At 34.4% G+C, this 23,888-nt stretch overlaps 1 protein-coding gene across 13 annotated transcripts in view; it reads right to left on the bottom strand.

Annotated features, from left to right (window-relative positions):
• Positions 1-23,888, bottom strand: part of LOC105490348 (dystrophin) — a 2,266,916-nt gene that overhangs the window by 1,411,920 nt on the left and 831,108 nt on the right. For all 13 annotated transcript variants that reach the window (XM_071089080.1, XM_071089088.1, XM_071089087.1 and 10 more), the window contains 2 exons: positions 13,056-13,143; positions 1,688-1,929 (listed from right to left, as the gene is read on the bottom strand). In XM_071089080.1, the coding sequence (XP_070945181.1) occupies positions 1,688-1,929; positions 13,056-13,143 (330 nt within the window). The remainder of the gene's footprint in view (positions 1-1,687; positions 1,930-13,055; positions 13,144-23,888) is intronic.

The raw sequence follows: 23,888 nt of genomic DNA, 5'->3' as shown, positions 1-23,888 counted from the left end.
ACCCAGTCTGTGGTATTTGTTGTGGTAGCATGAGCTGATTAATACACTCAGTAGCATTCTTAGAAACATTAGAGACACTTTATTTTTATATATATATATATATATATATATATATATATATATATATATGCATAAATGTACTGTGTAGGTACTGTTACTAACTACGATATCTGAATCTCAAGAATCAGGTAAGGTAACATCAGACTTTTGTTGCAAGAAATAATGTATTTGTATTATTCCTGTGATTCATAGGGAAAATGGCATGGGCTCTATTCTTAAATTACAAAATGTATCTAAATGTAGAAATTCCTTAGATGTGTGTATTTGCCTAATAAGTCAAGTGCCTTATCCAAGGTATTCTTTATCCAAAAGTATACTTTCTGAGTTTATTTCCTCAGCAAACTAACGTAAGAACAGAAAACCTAGTAATGCTACAGGTCCAATATTTGAAGAACCATCAAATCCTTCAATTGTTTTTCTCTTCAATATAACTTTGCATTTCTCATCACTTTTTGGGTCCAATACCTTTTCTAAATCAACCTTGTCACTTTTCCCTGTCTATTCTACCTTTATTTAAACCATTCTTTTTACATTATGCAAATGAATCTCCATTCCTTGTCTTCTGTATTAAATGTAATCCTCTCCATCTATCACTAAAGGTTCATCCTGGAAATGTTTTAGTCCATCCTCTAATCAGTTTCTCATTCCCCGTGAAAAGTACATAGCTCATAGTAACAATGACAACAGTTTAGGCTATTTTCATTATTATACAGCTCTTGTTTTCTCACACTTGAAGGCATAGTATCTTTTCATCTCTTTCTCACACCCTTTTGTCCACTTATATCTTGTTTGCTCCTCCAGATCCACTGTCCACTCTTCTCCTGTAACCCAGGAGACTGATATTTACAGATGACAGTTCCTTGTCCTTTGTCTTACGATTAAGTTTAGAGCCCTGACAAGATTCTGGAGGCAGGGAAGAAAGAGAAGTGGGGTGTTTATTTTTCTGACTCCATTTCTATGAGGATTCCTTAAGCTGGCCATGCTGCTTTTACCATGAGGATCTGACTCTCTCCTTCTGAGTTTTTATAACTTCTCTCTCCCTGATCCTTTCTGGCCTAAAAGAGGTAAGAACTCTGAAGCTGGGTTACTACACTATCCCGTGTGGTTCCTCTATACACCAGCTACATTTAAAAAATATCTCTTTGTAAAGAAACTTTCCTCAAATTATCCTAATTTGAGAGGTCCATCAGTTTTAAATATTTTCCTTATGTATCCAATTACATCGCATCCAAGCTTGTTGTTGACCCGTGTTTCCAACTATTTCCATGGATTCCATTTTTTCAACATATGACTATGTTTCACTAGTCGCAAAGAAAAAGTTCCTAAGTAGAGGCCATTTTTTATAAGATACACGTGGTTTCCACACTCCTAATCTACCTCATGCTTTTGCAAACCGACACAATCAATTAGCTCTGTGTAACTATGCCAAATACAATTTTAGAATCCGGGTATCTATGTCTTACATATTTAAACTGATTTTTGTTGCTTACATTTTGAACTTTATTGTGCTCAGCTAAATCCTTAAAAGGTGAACGTTTCATTACTAAATAATTTGTTATGGTCTTCTTGGAAATTGCCAAGAAATACCTATTAATATTCTCCAAACGGAAGGAGGAAAGATTCTTACCTTACATATTTTTAACTGACTTTTAATTGCTGTTGGCTCTGATGGGGTGGTGGGTTGGATTTTCAACCAGTTTTCAGCAGTAGTTGTCATCTGCTCCAATTGTTGTAGCTGATTATAGAAAGTGATGATGTTGTTCTGATACTCCAGCCAGTTAAGTCTCTCACTTAGCAACTGGCAGAATTCGATCCACCGGCTGTTCAGTTGTTCTGAGGCTTGTCTGATGCTATCGGCATTAACACCCTCTAGAAAGAAAAAAAATAATTAAATATATCCCCTGAACCCACAGACTGAAAGAAATGATCTGAAAACCAACACATCCTAATTATAAAAGTATTCACCACATGATTTCAAACCAAATCAATTATTTTCTAAGATATAAATGTGTAAATATGATTTCAGATTATTCATTGTAATTATTAGACTTGTATCACAATAAAGATTATCAATGCCATCAAGTAATAAATAAGACATAAGATGTAGAAAAGTAGAATGTATTTAAATAAAATATTAAATAAAAATTTAAATAAAAACAAAAGTGCTCAAAGCTCTGATGGGAGCTGGAAGGCTGATCATGAACAAGTAAGATTTTGGATGTTTTCAGATACATTTTAAGTATCATGCACATTACTCAAATATACTTCCCCGAACTAACTTACATTTTTAATTTTTAAAATGGGCTTGGAAATTAGTTTAAATAGTATTTTCATCATTTTAAAAAGAGGAAACTAATTATCCAAGATTAACTATTCTTTATTTCATTTATAGAAGACTAGAAATAAACAGACTGTCAGCTGGGCGTGGTGGCTCACGCCTATAAGCCCAGCACTTTTGGAAGTCGAGGCAGGTGGATCACGAGGTCAGGAGATCAAGACCATCCTGGCTAACACCGTGAAACTCCGTCTCTACTAAAAATACATAAAATTAGCCGGGTGTGGTGGCAAGCACCTGTCATCCTAGCTACTCAGGAGGCTGAGGCAGGAGAATGGTGTGAACCCAGGAGGTGGAGCTTGCAGTCAGCCGACATTGCACCACTGCACTCCAGCCTGGGCAACAGAGCAAGACTCCATCTCAGGTTGTCCATGGATCCAAGTAAGTAAACAAGTACTAGGATAAATAATCTAATATGAAACATTTTAAAATTTATAAATGTAGAAGTTCATCTGACAGTTTTAAAATCATCTATAGTAATACCAAACCCAGAAAACTTTATCAAGGGAAAAATGGAAACACAAGCACATCATTGTCACCATTATCATTCTGGAGTACCTACTATGTACCATGGAATATGCTATGTCCTTTCATATATGATGAACGCCAATCCAAGTACATATTATTCCACACATAGCATGAAAGCATGGCAATATCATGCTATGCTATGGGTTAAAATATTCAAATTCTCTAAGGTTAGTTTACAAAATATAGACTTTCTTAGATTTATTAGCTTACGTAGTTTTATTAATGACAGAATATAAAAGAGAAAATAGATTAAATATATCATGCATTTTTAAACATAGCTACATTAGCACTGGTAACTTTCTTATGCTTTTGAAATACTGAATATTTAAATGTTTTATAGTCTCTCATTTACCTACAGGGATCTCAAAAGAACATGAACTCACCATAAGTTTCTTTCTCTAGGTTAAAATACCTAAAAGGTAGAAGAGTAGGTTGGTAGTAGAAGAGTAGGTTGCCTAAGATAATCTACTCTTATAAATGTTCATTTCACTTAATTTTCTGGTAATATAATTTAGTTAAAGGGAAGCTAAGTTCTTAAAAAGTCTGAAGAGCATCTCTAGAAACATAAGGCCTGTGGTTTTGTTAACTTGTACATGCCTCCCACTTTATCCTTTTTAAAGACTAAAAAATATATAGATGTGAATTCAACAACTATATTATTTTATCCTCTTTCACTTCCCTCTGCCCTAATATTCTAATGTTCTATTTGTCATAAAGATATTAATGTTGCCAAACCATGTCCCTCAATTCATTTGAAACACAACTGTAACTTTACTAATTTCAAAGCATAATGCTTCTCAGGATGGCAGTGAAGGAGACAAACTTTACAAATATTATTGTCAACTATTTTCCCCTCCTTCTTCCTTGATATATTTTTAACGAGATACAACGGAAATAATAGAATGTAGAAAGAGAATATATATATGGCTCCATATATCTAACTATAAAAGAAGTCCGTGATTTGTGGGAGCTAAATATTCTAATATCCTCCTAATACTTAAGGAATAAATTGGTCTTACTGAGACATCTGCACATGTGGTATGACATGCTGTTTTTGATTGTTGGATTTTGAGGAGTGATCAAAAATTGTACCAAAATATTTTTTAAGCGATACCATTAAGTAACTGTAGTTAGAAAATGACCACATTTGGTATAAAGTATAAGAGAAGAATAAGAAACTTCAATCGTATGAGCACTCCGTTTGTAAAAAGTATTATGATAAAACCTTAACATTTCTGGAAAATAAAAAGGTATAATTAAAAAATATACTGGACAGAATTTTAAAATTATGTTACTTAATAACAAAAAAATGTGGCATAGATCTAAATGATCAGATATTTAGGATAAGTATTTTCGGCATATGTTGAACTTGAACAAGTAGTTAGAAGTCCATGAAGGGTGAAAAGTCAACATAAGCCAGCCATTAAATAGTCAAAAAAGAAATGCTAAATTAAAGGGATTGATAGACTGATGCTAGATTGAGTCGTATTTAACACTTGTCTAAATGAGAAGGGAATCCAGAGAGAAATCACTTTGTGTCCCTGAGAAAGGTCAACAATACAAATCGTAGCAGATGAAAAAATAAAACTGTAAGTTGATTTTCAATATGGATATGTTAATTTTATAAAACGATAAAACTATAGTGAAAATACCAATAGGTTCTGCAGTATCTATTAAAATCTAGGGATGGGTTTTAACGAGTCATTGTTGATCTTTACACAAAACTCTGTGTTTTGTCCCCCAAAAATGTTGCAATATAACACATAACACTGTAAAAGAAATTTAAATGAAGAAAAGTCAACTTTGTAAAAATTCATAACACTGATATTTATAACTGAATGCAGGCAATTAAAATGCAGTGATAGATCAAAGAACGACTTCCATAATAGCAAAAAGGGGGAGGCAGGCAGAAAGGCAGATAAATGACCAGTGAGAATTCTGATGTTAAAGAGATGGGAGTTCAAATTTGACGCCCCTTACTAGATGTGTGAAATGGGTTCAATTATTTAATTTCACTGGATCTCATTTTCCTCATCCATGAAATGAGGATTAAAAATAGAATCAACCTCATAGGATACTTATCAAAGTTCTGAGTTAACATATATAACTTACTTATAACAAACGCTCACACATACTAGGCAACAAAGACATATCAGACAATGTCATATAGAGGAAATGAAAAATATTCAGAAAACAAGAGACCAGATCTCTTGTGCAAAAATTAGGGGGAGAGGGAGTCTTCTTAATGACTGAGACAGACCATATATAAAAAGTTAATAATACTATTTTAAAATTAGTCCTAATTTTATATAATACAGGACTAATATGGGATATAGAAGGTGTATTCATACATTTCTTAAAGACGTTTTACCAATAACCAGGGATCCTTTGAGCCCAGGAGTTCGAGGCTGCAGTGAGCTATGATCGCATCACTGTATTCTAGCCTGGGCAACAGAGCAAGACCCTGTCTCTAACTAAAATAACAATAAAAAGAGTTTATTTGAGAATCCTGGATTTTGCCACATTTATAACCATTTGAGACTGAAGTTACAAAGAAACCAAAAATTTCAAAAAGAAAATGCAGAAATTTCTAGCTGTTACTAGAAAAGACATAATGTTGGCCACAGATAATCAGAAGTCGTGTTATGAAGGATTTGTATGCAAACACTATATTAATTCATTGTGAATATGTTGCCCGCTCAATAAGGGCATAAACTGTCCTTCTAAACTATAAACTCCTCTAGGAAATGTCTCCACTGGCAGTATCTGATAGAATTCTCAGCTTTGAGTAGAAAGAAAATAACTACACTGTACTCATGAACTCATTCAATACCAAATCAATAATGTACTCTATATGAATATAAAAATTATGAGACCAATGTACACTGAAGCCAAAAGCCATATACAAACAAGCACACCATCTCTCTTGCATCAAATTTGCTTTAAAATACTTGGGCAGGGGATGGGAAGCACTGTCACATGTCACATTACTTAATGTATCTCTCTTAAAATTAGAAATGCTATTACTTCAACTTTGTAAATTAATTGACCATTTAGATGCCAGGACTACTGTTGATTTTCTAAGAAAGACCATTAAAACCTTTCTAGAATAAAAAAGGGTTCAAAGTGTTTTCCAAGAAAATATTTGAATATGGATAATTTTGTTATTATATATAATTGTTTTATGCGTATTTCATAGAATTATGCTCCTTGGCTGGATGCAAAATTGTAAGTTTTTTTAAGAGTTTGTAAGTGTAAATATCTGAAAAGTTTTAGGTATCAATCATCTGAGCATCTGTTTTCTAATTTTGTGTTAGCTATTTAAGAATACAAATACTAACACACCAGGCATTATGAACAATACTTATGGAAACCATTTTGTTGTAGCACATTAGAATCTCAGGGATAATGGATCATAATCCATTCACATCTCATATTCTAAACAACCCCTGAAATAGTCTATGAATAAATATATTGCACCCAGAGGAAATGGATCATTACTTGAAGTGCATCCATTAATTTTATTACTTGTGTACAGTGCATAACAGACTGTTAGAATAATTTTAATTGTGCACCACCTTCCATGCAAGTACTTCAGAACTGCCACTTAAAGTGAAGTATTTCTCATCAACTATATTCATCATTAGCCATGAAGCCAGGGTAGAATAATGCAAGACCAGTGTTTCCAGAGCTCTTGAATTAAAAGAATATTTGGAATAGAAACTTGAAATAAAGCTGCTAATAAACAGTCTCCTATTTTTGTTGCACTTTAAGTGAGGGTAATTACAAGTTCATTCAGCATTCAATATAATAGCCTAAAATGTAATAGAGATATATTAAAAACCCTTGAAGACAAGTTCTGAGGCTAAATTTTAGAGGCTTCTGTGACCACACTGACTTAAAGTAATAGCTTTTAAAAATTAATGGTATATATGAAAGAAATAGCCCTAGTGAGGGCAATATAAATTTTACTAACATAGCCCTTTGGCTTTTTTTATTTTCAAACATCATAAAATTAGAAAAAAGTCAGATTTCTACTCATATTTGTTTTTGCCACTCATTTCCTACAACAACAGTGACAACAACAGTCTCTTCCTTTCACACACATGGACACACACACATCTGCACATGGAAGTTCACCCGCACATGCACGCCGTGCGCACACATACCCACAGAGGCTCTGCCTTTTGGAGATCAGAGTTAAACCAAGAAAAATGTGCCTGTCAATTAACAACATTTATTGAATGTGAACTCTGTGTAGAGCATTATACTAAGTGTCATGTGGAGAAAGAAGAAATATAAATCAAACTACCCAGTACTGAGGAAGGAATAAGAGAAGAGGAAATATATATGCAACTGTGAAAGGCTACTCATTCATGATGGAGGGGCTAGGTTACTACAAATGGTACAATCTCCAAGCCACATTTGTATACAGACTATTTGCAATATGTCTTGCCCTTAAAATATATGATTAGAAGAGCTGCTGTTACTGAAAACCTTTCCAGTGATCATGAGGGTTTTAGCTTTGAGATGAGCCAAACTCTCGCCCATCTGACAAAACGTGGTTGCCTACCTCAAAAAACATAATTCATGTGAAATTATCTAATGAGCTATGAACCAAAATACAAGAAATAAAAGACAGTTACTTGGTTAATGTTATAGATAAGAAGAGCCCTCGTCAGTGTTATTCTGTGCCATTTAATTACAACAGTTAGCATACTTATTATTAAGTATCACCTTAAACACTATAATCTAGCACTGAGGGAATGATAGTTTTGAGATGTTCTTTAGTCTAATATACTAATAATTACCACTTTTATTTAAACATGTCCTTAATGTGATTGTCTTTAGACTCTTAATTAACACACAGAAAACTACAAATAGAAATTGAAAATGAACCACAATTTAATGTAGAAAACACAACTAACCTTATTAGATAATTATAGTATCTCCTCCAGAAATTATGGTAAAAGCATCTTATAAAGAATGAGAACCTGAGCTATGCCTAAATATGTTTTCAAATAAATGTTGTGATATGACCATATTTTGCTAATTTCAGTATTAGTATGGAAAACCAGTTTATCTAACCTAGGCTTTTGTGTTATACCTGATTGATGAGACTGTACGTACTCATGCAAGAATATTATTTTACAGAAAGGATTACATCTAATCCTAAATAGATAAAAATAGACATACGTTTAGGTATAATCATATGTATATTATTTTAGTTCTAGGTTGTCCTAAAACTCCACAATCTCAGTAATAGACTGAAAGGCCTTGGTCTTGATAAGCATCCATTTAAAGACTGTTCAAATTAAAATCTTAGAAAACCATTATTAGTTAGCGATATTATTAAAGCATTAGAAAGATTACTTACTATATTTAATGGCTAAATTTTTCTAAATTTCTAAATTATTTACAACATTTTGTATTTAAATTAAGAAATGAAAAAGTAAACCTTAAATAAAGTTATATCCCATCTTTTTTAAAAAGTAAAATGAAGAATTTGGAAACTCCCTCTTCAATATACACAGCTACAAGAATATATAAATATGGCCGGGCGCGGTGGCTCAAGCCTGTAATCCCAGCACTTTGGGAGGCCGAGACGGGTGGAACACGAGGTCAGGAGATCGAGACCATCCTGGCTAACATGGTGAAACCCCGTCTCTACTAAAATATACAAAAAACTAGCCGGGCGAGGTGGCGGGCGCCTGTAGTCCCAGCTACTCGGGAGGCTGAGGCAGGAGAATGGCGTGAACCCAGGAGGCGGAGCTTGCAGTGAGCTGAGATCTGGCCACTGCACTCCAGCCTGGGCGACAGAGCAAGACTCCGTCTCAAAAGAAAAAAAAAAAAAAGAATATATAAATACATCACTGGCTACCTGGTCTAGCCTTTCACTTGCCCTCATTAAGTTAACAGCTTCCTGAGACCAGGGTTATGATCCTAATCTTACATATTGACGATAAGCTGCATGAAAATTATAGCTATCCAAAAAAGTCTTTAGTAAAAAGAGGTACTTTGCACCATCCAATATTCTGTCATATTTATCCAACCAACTAATGTTGACAGAACAGTAAATTAATTTTAATGTTAGTTCAAACAAAAAAATACAGCTAAGATAGAGATAAATCAGTTAAAAATTATACCAAAATTTCATGCCAAAATGCCAGAAAAGTGATTTTTTTTTGTTAACACTCTCCTTTTAGTAGCTTCTCGTTTTAGTCTATGATCGTGAAAGATCACTTCTACTCTGACCAAAAGAACTGGAACATCCATAAGGAAAATGTCCATGTATAGTTTTAAAGTAGGCAAGCAATTTGGCCAACTCCTTTCTTTGGTTAAAAATTCCAAATAAATTAGTAAGAATCTCTTACTGTCTATAAACTCTTAATATATAAATTATTGCTGTAAAATTAATGATATGATTAAAATTAACTGTTTTAAAATTCTGCATGCAACTCTTCACATTTGATAAAATATAGTCAAAATGAAAATTATCTTCCAATTGATCATAAAACTTGTGACACTGAAAAACTGTACATATGTTACTAGACATATTATTTCCAGGACATACAACTGATTTTTAACAATACTTTGCACCATCAAATGAGGATCGCTTCTACATTGTAACCATGGTAAATTTTATGCTTTCAACAACCTTAACACCCTACCCTGTCTTCTCGGCACATGTCTTCAATTCCTTCAAGAAATTGCCTTCAGGACAAATAGATTTTGTTTTCTGCATCACTTAAGTGATGTTAAATCTTCGTTGCTTCATAGATATTTAGAAACAGACAAAAATCATTTGGAAATATGTCAGATGTACCATTTCAGGTCAAAACTGAAGTAAAATTTAAGTTGTGAGAAATTATTTTTTCCATCTTGGAATTTCACTCTAAAAGCAAACTGATGAGTTACAAAATTATTCTAGATTTTTAAAAAGTAGTTTAATCTCAGGGCAAATTATTTGAAGTAGAAAATTCAGTTTGCTATGCATGTACCAGTATAGATACATGTAAAATATAGTTCACAGAATTTTTTAAAATATATAACAGCTATGCTTATGCTATTCCACATATTTTTACACTATGAATATATGTTAAATGTTTTCACTGTCAGCATACATCAAATTTATAAATATATACACATATTTATAATATATCTATTTTTATTAGTGGCATAATATGGTATTATACAAGAGTGATTATATTTATCTTAATTCTTGAGGAAACTATACGTGGTGAAGAGGAACAGTCATTTACATGAGGTCCTAAATGAAGTACACTGATTCAGCTCTCATTTTCCTTTCTATAAAAAAGGGCAAGAATGTATGTGTCTTACGTTGCTGTGAGATTTATTATATCTCCATAGCCTAAGCTTGGGAAGGACGATTCTGGACTTATACATTTAAGAGGTTTAATGCAATAATTCTTGGAATCCTCATTTACAGAAAGCTTCATTTGTCTTTCAGCTTCATGAGCTATACCAGTCAACTGTAGTTTTGGGCTCTGTGCTAAAGGAGCTATTAATGATTTAGGGTAGCAGTCCCTCTGAAATATACCTGAAGAGATACTCCAGGCACTTAATATGTGTCTAGCTTATCTCACAATTTGCACAAACACAGAAAATAAATATTATGCAATTTGTTCCTTGAAAGACAAAAAAGGAACAAAGAGATAAGTTACAATATTTGAGCCCTTTATTTTATTTTTTATTTATTTATTTATTTTTTTTTTTTTGAGACGGAGTCTCGCTGTGTCTCCCAGGCTGGAGTGCAGTGGCGTGATCTCGGCTCACTGCAAGCTCCGCCTCCCGGGTTCACGCCATTCTCCCGCCTCAGCCTCCCAAGTAGCTGAGACTACAGGCGCCCGCCACCACGCCTGGCTAGTTTTTTGTATTTTTAGTAGAGACGGGGTTTCACCATGTTAGCCAGGATAGTCTCGATCTCCTGACCTCGTGATCCACCCGCCTCGGCCTCCCAAAGTGCTGGGATTACAGGCTTGAGCCACTGCGCCCGGCCAAGCCCTTTTTTTTAAAGTAATTTCGTAAATTGTTTTATTTAATGGGGAAACAGAGCTATGTCATTTTAAGTAGTCATCCCACTTATGACCCAAACTTGAGCCTAATGACATATCAGTTAGACCATATCTTTACTGGTAGAACAAATGGGTAGCATAAAATTTGATCAATATAGTCAACCAAAAAGGAATGTCTCAAATCACACCCCTATCCCCCAGTGTTCCCTGGTATCTGCCAAAGTCAGCATTTTCCTTCAGGAGGATTACTAATTATTTTTACACCAAAATTACCAATGTCATTACCTCCATGACTGCCTTAATTTTGCTTTGCTAAATAGAATTTGGTCAATTAATATTTATTAAGCAACTACTATATGTCCTGATTTTTACATGCCTCCAAAAATTAGAACTATGAGGGAAATAACCTAGAAAACTAATATTGTCACTAGTCACACGATCATTTAAATCCTGCATGTAGTTTTACTTACCAAAAATTAAAAATCATACCCTTAATTTCTAAACGTTTAAATTATTTCTGATTAATTCAGTGTATGTTATCAGATGATCTAAAGTGAGGTAAGCTTGATATATAATTATGAAATGAGACCATTTAAAGTATAGCTCTTGCATCAGCTTATTAAAATGAAAAAGTGATAATACAGTTTCTAGGAGGAACTTATATAACTAGGAGGATATTTTTAGATCACATAATTTTATTTAACATGAATATGCTGTTAAGTTCATCAGTTAAAATTACCAAGCAACATACATCTAAATAAAAATCTATTGATATTTTCATTCTCTGTTCTTTTTTTTTTTTTTTTTTTTTTTTTTTTGAGACGGAGTCTCGCTCTGCCGCCCAGGCTGGAGTGCAGTGGCCGGATCTCAGCTCACTACAGGCGCCCGCCACCTCGCCCGGCTAGTTTTTTGTTGTTGTTGTTGTATTTTTTAGTAGAGACGGGGTTTCACCGTGTTAGCCAGGATGGTCTCGATCTCCTGACCTCGTGATTCGCCCGTCTCGGCCTCCCAAAGTGCTGGGATTACAGGCTTGAGCCACCGCGCCCAGCCTTCATTCTCTGTTCTTAAACTTGTTCACTCAAGTCTCAGCTGTTATGTTTGCTTGTTTTCATTTTTAACCAAATATAGTCAGTCATGGGACTCGTTAGAAGAAGAAAATGAACTGATTTTCTAGGAAGACCACTGAACTTTTTAATGCCAAATTTACAATTAAGGCAAAAAATAACTTACACACGGGATTTACACCCCAAAATGCAGGCAGATCCTGGAAAAAGGTGACATGCACAACAAAAACATTTGTTATATTTATTTATGATGTTCTTGTAAACATCTCCCACAAAATGAAAAATAGTCTTATTTGGAAATAGCATTATCCCTGATTTTCATGAAATTTTATCTGGAAATATAGTAGTATAAGCAATGATAAATTGAAAGAAGGTTGTTTACACATCATGTCAATGACATATTTGGTACACATAGCTTTTGAGGCACTGAGTATTAGCAAAGATTAATTTTAATTTATTCTTGAAAAAGACAAAAGTTTTGCTAGCTTTGTGCTTTTATCCCACTCCAAAAAAGTTAAAGTAAAGGTTATCCCGAAGATACTTTTTTTTAAATGAGAGAAAGTGATAAAAAGTAACACAGAAAATGTCACATATATTATTAGAAAACAGGAATGATGGTAAAACATTCCATCTAATTTTTGTCTGTTTGGAAAAACATATTGCAAAAATGATTTAAAATCGGATGATCAGTTTTACATATATAACATGACTATTAATGTTTTCAAATTTCTGTAAACCTTATTTTCTTAAATTATTTGGACAAATGCTAGCAGGATTTGCATTAAAGTTTATTTCTCTGCAACAGATTGATCAAATATTCTACCACTTCCCATTTTCTTCCAATTGACTCAAAGTTGAATTTCTCCTAATAATTTGCTTAGCATTAAAAAAAGAATAATACAAACATATGAACTCTTTTAATTTAAATTTGTATTCAAGAAGTGCTTGTCTGATATAATTCAGCTGATAAATATGAACCTATGTGTTTATCAAATCCCTAAGAAGATTATCTAAATCAACTTGTGTAATTACCATTCACCATCTGTTCCACCAGGACCTGAGCTGATCTGCTGGCATCTTGCAGTTTTCTGAACTTCTCGGCTTTTTCTCGCTCTATGGCCTGCAGCATGATAGCAAAGGTGAGTAATTCAATACAAGGATTGTGAATCTACACAATAATTATAACTTCCACTTCCCCTTTCAATCCTTAAGATATTTCACTCTGTCAGCTTCTCATGAGAATCTAAAGACTTTTTTTTTCTCAATACTTTTGCCATCAAAAACATCAAAACAGCAATAAAAGCATGAGCCGTTTTCATGACTTGCTGCAACTTTTAATGATAAGATTTCTACCCAACTTTTTTTACATTATAGTTTCTGATACATTTCAATATGAGACTGCAAAAAGTAAAAAGGCAATTCATAACAATGAAAGATAAAGTGTCACATAACTAACATGAAATTTATCTTGTAAAAATACACCATTGAAATTACTCCTAATAAGTATATGGGCAGTATTAAAAATCAAATTGAGAATCCAGTATGTATATAAAATGGAAAAAATAAACTATCATAAATAATTTAGCAGAAATATATAATATATATATACATATTTAAATACAAGCCTGTAGGCTAATTTTTCTTTCAAAAATAATCATAGTACTCCTATTTCCAAGGAAGACTAGACTGAGTTTCAAAAAGCTTTCTAAATTCCTCTATTTCTCCTAAGAGTTAAATTTTGAACAACAAATACAAAATTATTTCAGTTAACAGTAACCAACATTTCATACTACTGAGCTTAGCTAATAATATTCCTATGGAGACATAAATTTTAAACCATGGTAGAGTAGAACTACATTACTATAAACATCAAGAAGATGTGACTATAACAATGTATATGTCCTAAAACATAACTATTCAAACAACTATAATGCAATTAAAATATAGTAAGAACAACACACCTGTGACTTAACAATAGTATTATAACAAAGATTTCTCCTGAATTTGAGGCAGAAGGTTATTCTACATGAGGCTACTTTTTAAGACTTTATTTATATCCACAGGCATTAAAAAAAGTATTTCCAGGTATAATATTGGAGTACAGAGGGGAGGGTAAGTAATAGATACATGCACAGTCTGCAGCACTGTTGAGTAGAAATTTGTGCAAGGATGGAAATGATCTATATCTGTGTCATCCAATATGATAGCCAATAACCACGTGTGGGTACTGAGCACGTGAAAGGTGGTCAGTGTGACTGAAAAAAATAAAAATGTAATGTAATCTAATTTTATTTAATTAATTTAAAACATAAAAGTTACACGTGACCAGTGTTAACTGTAATTGTACAGTGCAGATCTAATGCATTCCTTTAAAAGCAAATGGTTAAGATAGGCCTGTAATCCCAGCTACTCAGAAGACCTGGGCGGGAGGAATGCTTGAGGCCAGGGGTTTGAGATCAGCCTAGGCAAAATAGAAGGACCTCCATCTCTAAAAAAAAAAGCAATTTTGAAAAATTAGTCAGGCATGGTGGCATGAGCCTGTAGTCCCAGCTACTCAGGAATCTGAGGCAGAAGGACTGCTTGAGCACAGTAGTCTCATTAGGTTTCAATGAACTATGATTGTGCCACTGTACTCCAGGCTGGGCAACAGACGGAAACTCTTTCATATAATATGGCAATATCAGAAACAGTTTCAAAGAAAAAGTAATCATCTAGACAAGACTATTTACCAAGCACATTAAATTATGGAAATGCTTATACAATAATCCATATATTTTTACATATCTGAAAAGACTCCCTAATTTAAAGAAATAGCTACAAATGTAAGGTTTTTTGTTTTTGTTTTTCTTTGAGACAGTCTTGCTTTGTCGCCCAGGTTGGAGTGCAGCGGCATGATCTCAGCTCACTGCAACCTCTGCCTCCCAGGTTCAAGCAATTATCCTGCCTCAGCCTCCTGAGTAGCTAGGATTATAGACGTGCATCACCACACCCAGCTAATTTTTGTATTTTTAGAAGAGACAGGGTTTCATCATGTTGGCCAGGCTGGCCTCGAACTGCTGACCTCGTGATCTGCCCACCTCAGTGCTTGGGGCGGAGCAGGGGAGATTATAGGCGTGAGCCACCATGCCTGGCCTGAATAAGGGTTTTTTTTTGTTTTTTTAATTTATTTTAAAGAGTTTCGTAAGTGGGAGACCTGACAATATCTGACTTCAAGGCTTGATACAAACTGCAGTAATCAAGACAGAGTAATATTGGCAAAAGAACAGACAGGTAAATCAATGGAACAGAATAGAAAGCTCAGAAATAGATGCACGTGAATATAATCAATTGATTTTTGACAAAGAAACAAAGGCAATGCAGTGGAGAAAAAGTCTTTCAACAAATGGCCCTGAACAATGTAACATCTACATGCAAAAAAATTTATCTAGACATAAACCTTATACCCTTCTTTTAATTCCAATTATTTAATTCCAATTTATTTATTTTCATGTTATTCACTGGATCAACTTCATTTGAAGTTTATACTCTTGATGGTGAAATATCTGACATTATTGTGAATTTTATCACAAATTCACTTTAAAATTTCAACACTGAATATGTTTGTAAAAATGATAACATGGGCGCGGTGGCTCACACCTGTAATCCCAGCACTTTGGGAGGTCAACGCGGGTGGATCACCTGAGGTCAGGAGTTCAAGACCAGCCTGGTCAACATGGTGAAACTCTCTCTCTACTAAAAATACACAAATAATTAGCCAGGCATGGTGGCAGGCACCGGTAATCCCAGCTACTGTGGAGGCTGAGGCAGGAAAATTGCTTGAACCCGGGAGGCGAAGGTTGCAGTGAGCCGAGATTACACCTCTGCACTCCAGCCTGGGCAAGAGAATAAGACTGTCTCAAAAATAAATAAAATAAAATAAAATAAAATAACATCAACATATATTTTTGTGGAACACAGCATTACGGTTAAAAACCATGTTTTCTTGGGTACACATGGATATAAAGATGGGAACGAGAAACACTGGGGGCTACTAGAGTGGGGAGGAAGTGACGGGAAAAGGGCCAAAAAACTAGCGATTGGATACTATGTTTAGCACCAAATCTCAGTGTCACACAATATACCCATGTAACAAACCTGCACATTTACTCTTGAATCTAAAACAAAAGCCGAAATTATAAAAAATAAAAATGAAAATTAAACATACCAAAAATAAATGCAATGTTTCCACTGAATTTAGAAATTTGTGTAGCTGCTTGAAAGTAACTGTGGTATTCATATAATTCATAAAATTAATTAAAAATGAATCAATCAGAGACTCTAGAGTAAAACGTCAAACTATAAAACTCCTAGCAGATAGCTTAGGAGAAAATAGAAATGACTCAGTTTGTTGACAGCTTTTTAGGTACACCACCAAAGACATGATCCACAAAAGAAAGAAATAATAAGTTGAATACTACTTAATTAAAATGTTCTGCTCTGTGAAAGAAGCTGCCAAGAGAAGGAAAAGAAAAGCCACAGACTCAAAGAAAATATTTACAAAAGACATATCTAGTAAAGAATTCTTATCCGAAATACACAAAGAACTCCTAAAACTCAGTAACAAAAACAAACAAATTAAAACATGGGCAGGCGGGGCGCAGTGGCTCACGCCTGTAATCCCAGCACTTCGGGAGGCCGAGGCAGGCGGATCACAAGGTCAGGAGATCGAGACCACGGTGAAACCCCGTCTCTACTAAAAATACAAAAAAAAAAAAATTAGCCGGGCGTGGTGGCAGGCGCCTGTAGTCCCAGCTACTCAGGAGGCTGAGTCAGGAGAATGGCGTGAACCCGGGAGGTGGAGCTTGCAGTGAGCCGAGATCGCGCCACTGCAATCCAGCCTGGGCGACAGAGCAAGACTCTGTCTCAAAAAATAAAAAAATAAAATAAAATAAATAAAAATAAAACATGGGCAAAAAACCTTAACAGACACCTCACCAAAGGAAGTATACAGATGGCAAATAAGCAAATGAAAATATGTTTCACATCATATGTTACCAGGGAATTACAAATTAAACAACAATGAGATACCACTACACACCTATTAGAACGGCCACAATCCAAGAACACTGATAAAACCAAAAGCTGACAGGGATATGGGGCAATGGGAACTCTCATTCATTTCTGGTACCAATGCAAAATGGTACAGCCACTTTGGAAGACAGTGAAGGTTTCTTACAAAAGTAAACACTCTACTATATGATCCAGCAATCATGCTCTGAGGCATTTACCCAAAGGAGTCAAAAATATACATCCACACAGATTCCTGCACATGAATGCTATAGTAGCTTTATTTATATTTGCCAAGACTTGGAAATAATCAAGATGTCCTTCAGTAGATGAATGTATAAATAGACTGTGATACATCCAGACAATGGAATATTATTCAGTGCTTAAAAATGAGCTATCAAGCCATAAAAAGACATGGAGGAACTTAAATGCATGTTACTAAGTTAAAGAAGATAATCTGAAAAGGCTATATACTGCAGGATTGCACCCTAGATTCCAATTCAGAATATATGATAGTCTGGAAAAGGTAAAACTATGTAAACTACAAAACAATCAGTGGTTTCTAGAGTTAGCAGAGACGGGTAGATGAACAGGAAAAGTACTGAGGATTTTTATGGCAGTGAAATTACACTGTATAATACTCTAAAGGTAAATACATGTCATTGTAAAGTTGTTTAAACTTATAGGCTGTGTGGCACCAATAGTGAACGCTAATGTAAAAACTATGAACTTTAGGTGATAATGATGTGTCAATGTAAGTTCAACTATTGTAAAAAATATCCCACTCTTGTGGAAACTACTGACAGTGGAGCAGGGTATGTGTGTGTGGGAGCAGGGTTATATGGGAAATTTTTATACCTTCTGTTCAATTTTGCTGTGAACCTATAATTACTCTAAAAATAGAGTCTATTAAAATCACAAAAAAGGTTTCATGAATTAGGAATATTGGATTCAGTACCAAGAGTACAAAATGCTAAAAAAGCCAATCATTGACAGAATAAACTCCCATCAGGAATAGCTGTAATATATAAAATACTAATTAAAACTGAGAATAAATTAAGAGTAAAATTTTTTTAAAAACTATAAGGTGATACGTTTTTTTTTATTTTCTTAAGTACCTATATTTAGCTGAAAGATACACATTTTACATGATGCTGTGAAGGGCAACAAATGAAAACTCAGTTTCATCTAATTAGTTAAGAAACTGAAAGTGACAGACACTTTTTAATATCTTGGATTCCACTTGAAAATTTTGAAACACACAGTTTGTGGTATTTTGTGATTATATGTTCCCAGGATCCCATTCCAATTAGCAGGTGAAACTTCTGAGTTGTCTTGAAATTCAGTTTCACAAAGACAGTAATGAATTGTCTCCAGAAACATGTGGACAATCATGGATAGTTCTAATTTGTTGGTTGAACTGAAAAGTCCAGGAAAACGTAGTAGCTACAAGATCTAGTTAAAAGTAAGATCCTAGATGAAGCTCCAATATTTCTATTTTCTCAACTTCTTAATTTTTGTGATCTAAGCTATCTGTCCTTAGCAGCTTATGGCATACTTGTTTTTCACTACTTACATTTATTCTCCATTAAAAGGTAAATGTTATATGTAAAGCACCCTGAGCATCTTAGAGGAGAAAAAATAAGCACATTTAAGTAAATATGTAATGTAAATATCAAGAAAGATAGGAGGATTTGGGGTGTCCAGAATTTGAACATCAGGAAAACACACACAGATAAAAGAAAAAATATATACAACACAACACATAAAAGAAAAATGACAACAAGCTGATTAAAGTGATGTTCTCTGAGTTACCCTCTCCTATTAGAGGGGTTTCTATTTTATCTACATTGAACTTTTGCTTTAGTTTACATGAAATGATATAAAAAGTAGAATGAGAACACTATGTGGTCTTTATAAAGATTGAAAATTATCAATAGCCTTCTAAATGTTATGATCATAATCTCTTTATTCTAAACTTACTGGAATCAATTAATATTACTAACAGAGAGCAAAACTTGTATTTCAGTATCTCAGGAATCATATTTGGCCTTTAATATCTTGTTAGCCACATTGTTCCAGTTATTCTAATATAAATAGTAACAGTAACAACAACCACAACTACAACAAAAACAATAATCTATAAAGTAGATACTATTACTTTCCCATTTTGACAGAGGAGGGAAGTGATGCACAGAGGTCTGTGAAAATTTTGAAAACAATGCAAGAGCCACATTAAAAATGAGATTCTTTATACTACCAAATTACAGTTTACATACATAATTTCCATATGTATGTCATAATAATTGTAAGAAAGAAGAAATCAGCATTATTGTATACCATTTTTTACAAAAGAAAATTGAGCATCAATAAGATTAAATCATGTATCAAAGGTCATCATATTAGGTAGTTTTCGATTCAATATTAGAACCCTGCTCTTCTACTTTGAATTTCAGCTTTCTTTCAGACATACTCTGCTGTTGCTAGGGGTATTTCAATGGACATTAGTCAAAAAGGTGTGAGCATATCAGAATATATATCACAGCAAACAGAGCTTATAGTTTGGATGTATTAGGGATGTTCAAGTTATTTAACTATTAATTCAGCATGGGCAACAAGGTATCAGAAGGAATGCTGGGTCACTCAGAATGGACTCTGACAGTCTATGGGCTGATTACCAACTCTGTATACAGCTCAAATAAACTGAATAACTGGTGCATAAAGCGAGACATAGACCCCAGAAAGAAGCGGTCAATGGCATCTGCATATTTGTCAATGTTTAGAAGATATCTGGGTTCTGTTAGGGCACATTTCTTTCGAGAGGAACATTGCAAAGTGAAGAGGAATATGCACACAAGTGTGCCTTGAAGAGTGTGAACGAGACAATGAAGAGTCCAGAAAACATTTCATTTCAGACACAGCTGTAGACAGTTGATTAAAAATAATAAAATTTAGTGTAATAAAGAGACGTTAAAGAAGGTACTGTAACAAGGCTTGCAGTCACCCTTTTTGCTCTGCTGTTTCCAGTTCTGTCTCTACTGCTTACCATCTGACCTTAATAAAGTACTTCAACCTTTCTGAACCTCAATATTTTCTATGTAAAACAGCAATAAAGATACCTACGACATGGGACTTCCGAGGAGATTAAAGGAGGCTCTTTATTTCCGAAAATGAGATAGTTTTTATAGTAAAATGGGGAGCTAGGAATAATTAACCTGAGCCAAGTGATTTGACATAAGCTAAGACTATACCAGACAAACTGAAATATGGGCTCATTCTAGTTAAAGGTAACCTCAATAATCTTAAAAAGAAGTTTAGGAAACTTTTTTTTTTTTTTTTTTTTTGAGACGGAGTCTCGCTCTGTCGCCCAGGCAGGAGGGCAGTGGGGCAGTCTCAGTTCACTGCAAGCTCCGCCTCCCGGGTTCACGCCATTCTCCTGACTCAGCCTCCCAAGTAGCTGGGACTACAAGCACCCGCCACCACGCCCAGCTAATTTTTTGTATTTTTAGTAGAGACGGGGTTTCACCGTGTTAGCCAGGATAGTCTCGATCTCCTGACCTCGTGATCCGCCTGCCTCGGCCTCCCAAAGTGCTGGGATTACAGGCGTGAGCCACCACACCTGGCCACGGAAACATTTTTGACACAAGAGATGATCAGAGTACCTTGTTCATGGAAATGTCCAAATAACCACACATAAAAAGTGTTTAAAAAAAAAAAGTTGACTAAATAAACATCACTGAAAATCTCCATTTCTCCTGGGATCTGGCCACCCATACATTTGTCCTCAAATGAAATACATGAACTTCTGTTTTAAGGTAGGTTGGATCAATAGTTCCTAAAATTTCTACCGTCTCCCATTTACTCACAGAAATATACATTAAAAAGCACAGAAAAGCACAAAAACCAAAAACAAAATCTAAAGAGAAATATTTTGCTGAAAAAGGAAGATAACTGTCCTCATTTTAAATGATTGTGTATCAAGGAGGAATACAGGCCTTTCACGGGTCTAGCTTGGAAAGTAAAAACTGGTTCAAAACAAAAACAAAAACTGGCTCTCACATCTATTCTCTTACTCAGTCCCATCTAAACTGCTCTTATCAGTCTCACCATTGGCCCCCAAAGTACTACATTCAATGACTGATGTTCAGTCCTTACTTTACCTATCACCATGATTTGATTCAGTGGATTCCTTTTTCTTCTTAGAAGTATTTGCTAATTTGGCTTCATGTACTACTTGAACACAGAGTTCTCCTCCAACTTCAGAGGTCACCTTTACTCAATCTCCTTTGCAGGTTCCTAATCATGTCCCTGAACTCTCACTTTGGAGTGTCCTAGGCCTCAATCTATATTTTCCTTTGTTTAGGCCAAAAACAGAATCGTCCGCTCCTCTCTTTCTCTCAAGTCTCACATTCAATCCATCAGAAAGTCCTGTTGGCTCTAACCTCAAAACATATCCAGAAAGTGAGTTATTATGGTGCTCACTATTACCACATTAGAAAAAGTACCCCATCATCTCTGAGGGGTATGAATGTTTCAAAATAGGATACTAAAGGTCTTTATATTTCAACCTTTGTTCTCTGATTATATATTATCAACACGGCAGACAGAGACAACAGGATTCAGTTCAACTCGCTGACAACTGAGTAAAAGCTCAAGTCCTTACCATGGTCTGATCTTAATCACTTCCTTAACCTTTCTGAATTCTTGTGCTACTAAATACCTTGCTTTTCTGCTGCAGACACACGCTTAGCTGTTCCCTGATGCTACAGGCATGCTCCTGTTACACGGCTGTGCATTTATTTTTCCCCATGCCGAAAATGGCCCTAAATTAGACATTTGGACATTTTTCCCCATCAAATGCCACTTTTTCAGCTAGGCCTTTCAGTGCCACTCTGTCTACACACATACATACTCTAACTCTCATTTTATTCTACTCCTTGGAACTTATCACTAATATTCCATATGATTTACATATTAGTCTTGCTTCATTTCCATCTTTCCCACTAGAATGTAAACTATATAAGGTCAGGTATCCTTATCTATATCCTCCTCTACTCTATCTCAAGTCTCCATGAAAGTTGCTGGTACATTGTAGATACATAATAAGGCGAGCTCTATTTTAGCTTAATGCCTCCATATACAATATTATGGTCTCTCCCCTTACCCACAATGCTCTCTTAAAGTGTAAATTCCTAACAAACTCTAATAGCTCTACATAAAGTGGCTATAAAACCAGTCCATGGGGATACATGCTGCAAACTCAGTAAAGGAGGGATGGATTACATCAAAGTATTCTAGAAACTGCATATTAGATTGGGAGTTGGGCACATCCACCTTTTCTTCAGCTCAAGTCCTGACAATGGTAATAAACCATTATCTAAGTAGAAAAGAAAGAGTACCATATGCAATCCATGAGACAAAACTTGGTAGAATCTTAACTCTCTCTTTTTATTTCATGGCTCTGATATTCCACCTCCTGTATGTGTGTATGTACATGTATGTACACATACGTACTGTGTATATACCTCTTTCCCTTATTTTCAAGACCAAGGGTATCATCTGAATACTCTTCAACCATGGTCTTCATTTTCTTTTATATATTTCATCTTCAGTGAAGATTTCAATATTTCTATATTTCAATGTTAGTCCAAATACCTACAGTCAGAGTTCAGTCCTCACTACTGTACAAAAAGCTATTTTGTGAAAGTCATTAATTTTCTTCTTGTTAGGAAAAATGCTTCTTACAGCATTCAGTACTGATAACGACTACAATTATCTCCTTGAAAGTACCTTGTTCATAAAAATACCTTTGCCCTTGACAATATTATCTTTCTCTTAAATTTCTTCCTCATGAAGTCATCCAGCTTTTCTGTGTGTTTTTCTATAGAGCTGTTTATCATATACATGTCTACATGCATATAAATATATTTTTAATCATAAAAGGATAAATATTTTATAACACATAATTTTTAAATTATGTTATTAACATACAGAATACTAAATACTTTACTCAATATATGCTTAACATATGTTTAGAAGCCACTACTCAGATTCTAAAATATTTAGTACACATAACTTCAAGTAAAGTATATAGAAGCTAAAAAAGGCATCAGTAAATCCACGTATCAGAAATGAGTGATTAATTATAAAATATAATATGGGCTCATGAAAATTCTTACAGATCATGAAGAATTATAAATTCTAAAATGGGTAACTTAAATGCAAAATAAAAGGCAATTAAGTTGTATAATATTCAATAAAAGGAACAAAAGTAAAATAATTTTAAGCAAAGGAACAGGGAGATTCACAAATTCCTCAATAAGTTGATTCAGACCTCTGTTCCTCCTCCTTTATTAGCACCTCTTAAAAGCCTCCTCTTTCTGTATCTTCTCTAACATTATGAAAATAAGTTATGGATCTCTATCAGTCCTACTCTGATATTAGAGGTAACTAAGAATCTACTCATTTAACATTCTATAATGAAGTTTTACCCTTTGACTGAAAAGTAACTTATTCACTCAAATGTTTATTCAGAAGTTGTTCTATCCTGCATATTGGTAATAGGTCATGTCTTAAACGTGACTGCAGAGCTGAAAAAAAATCACATACCCATAGAGTTAAATATTTATTGGGTTATGTGTTAGGCATGGGGACACTAAAAACCAAACACACACATAAAACCAAAAAAGCCATTTCATGTTCAAGTCCTGATTTCCGGAAATCAACAATGGAAATGAAGTGAAAATGACTAGAAATTAGTTTGCATAAGTAAACAAAAATTAGATCATTGCAGGCTTTATGAGAGCAATATGAAGACAC

The sequence above is a fragment of the Macaca nemestrina genome, chromosome X (assembly GCF_043159975.1).
Source record: "Macaca nemestrina isolate mMacNem1 chromosome X, mMacNem.hap1, whole genome shotgun sequence".
In the NCBI taxonomy this organism is placed as follows: Eukaryota; Metazoa; Chordata; class Mammalia; order Primates; family Cercopithecidae; genus Macaca; species Macaca nemestrina.
Note: the sequence above shows the minus strand (reverse complement) of the source record. Positions and strands in the feature narration are given on the sequence as shown.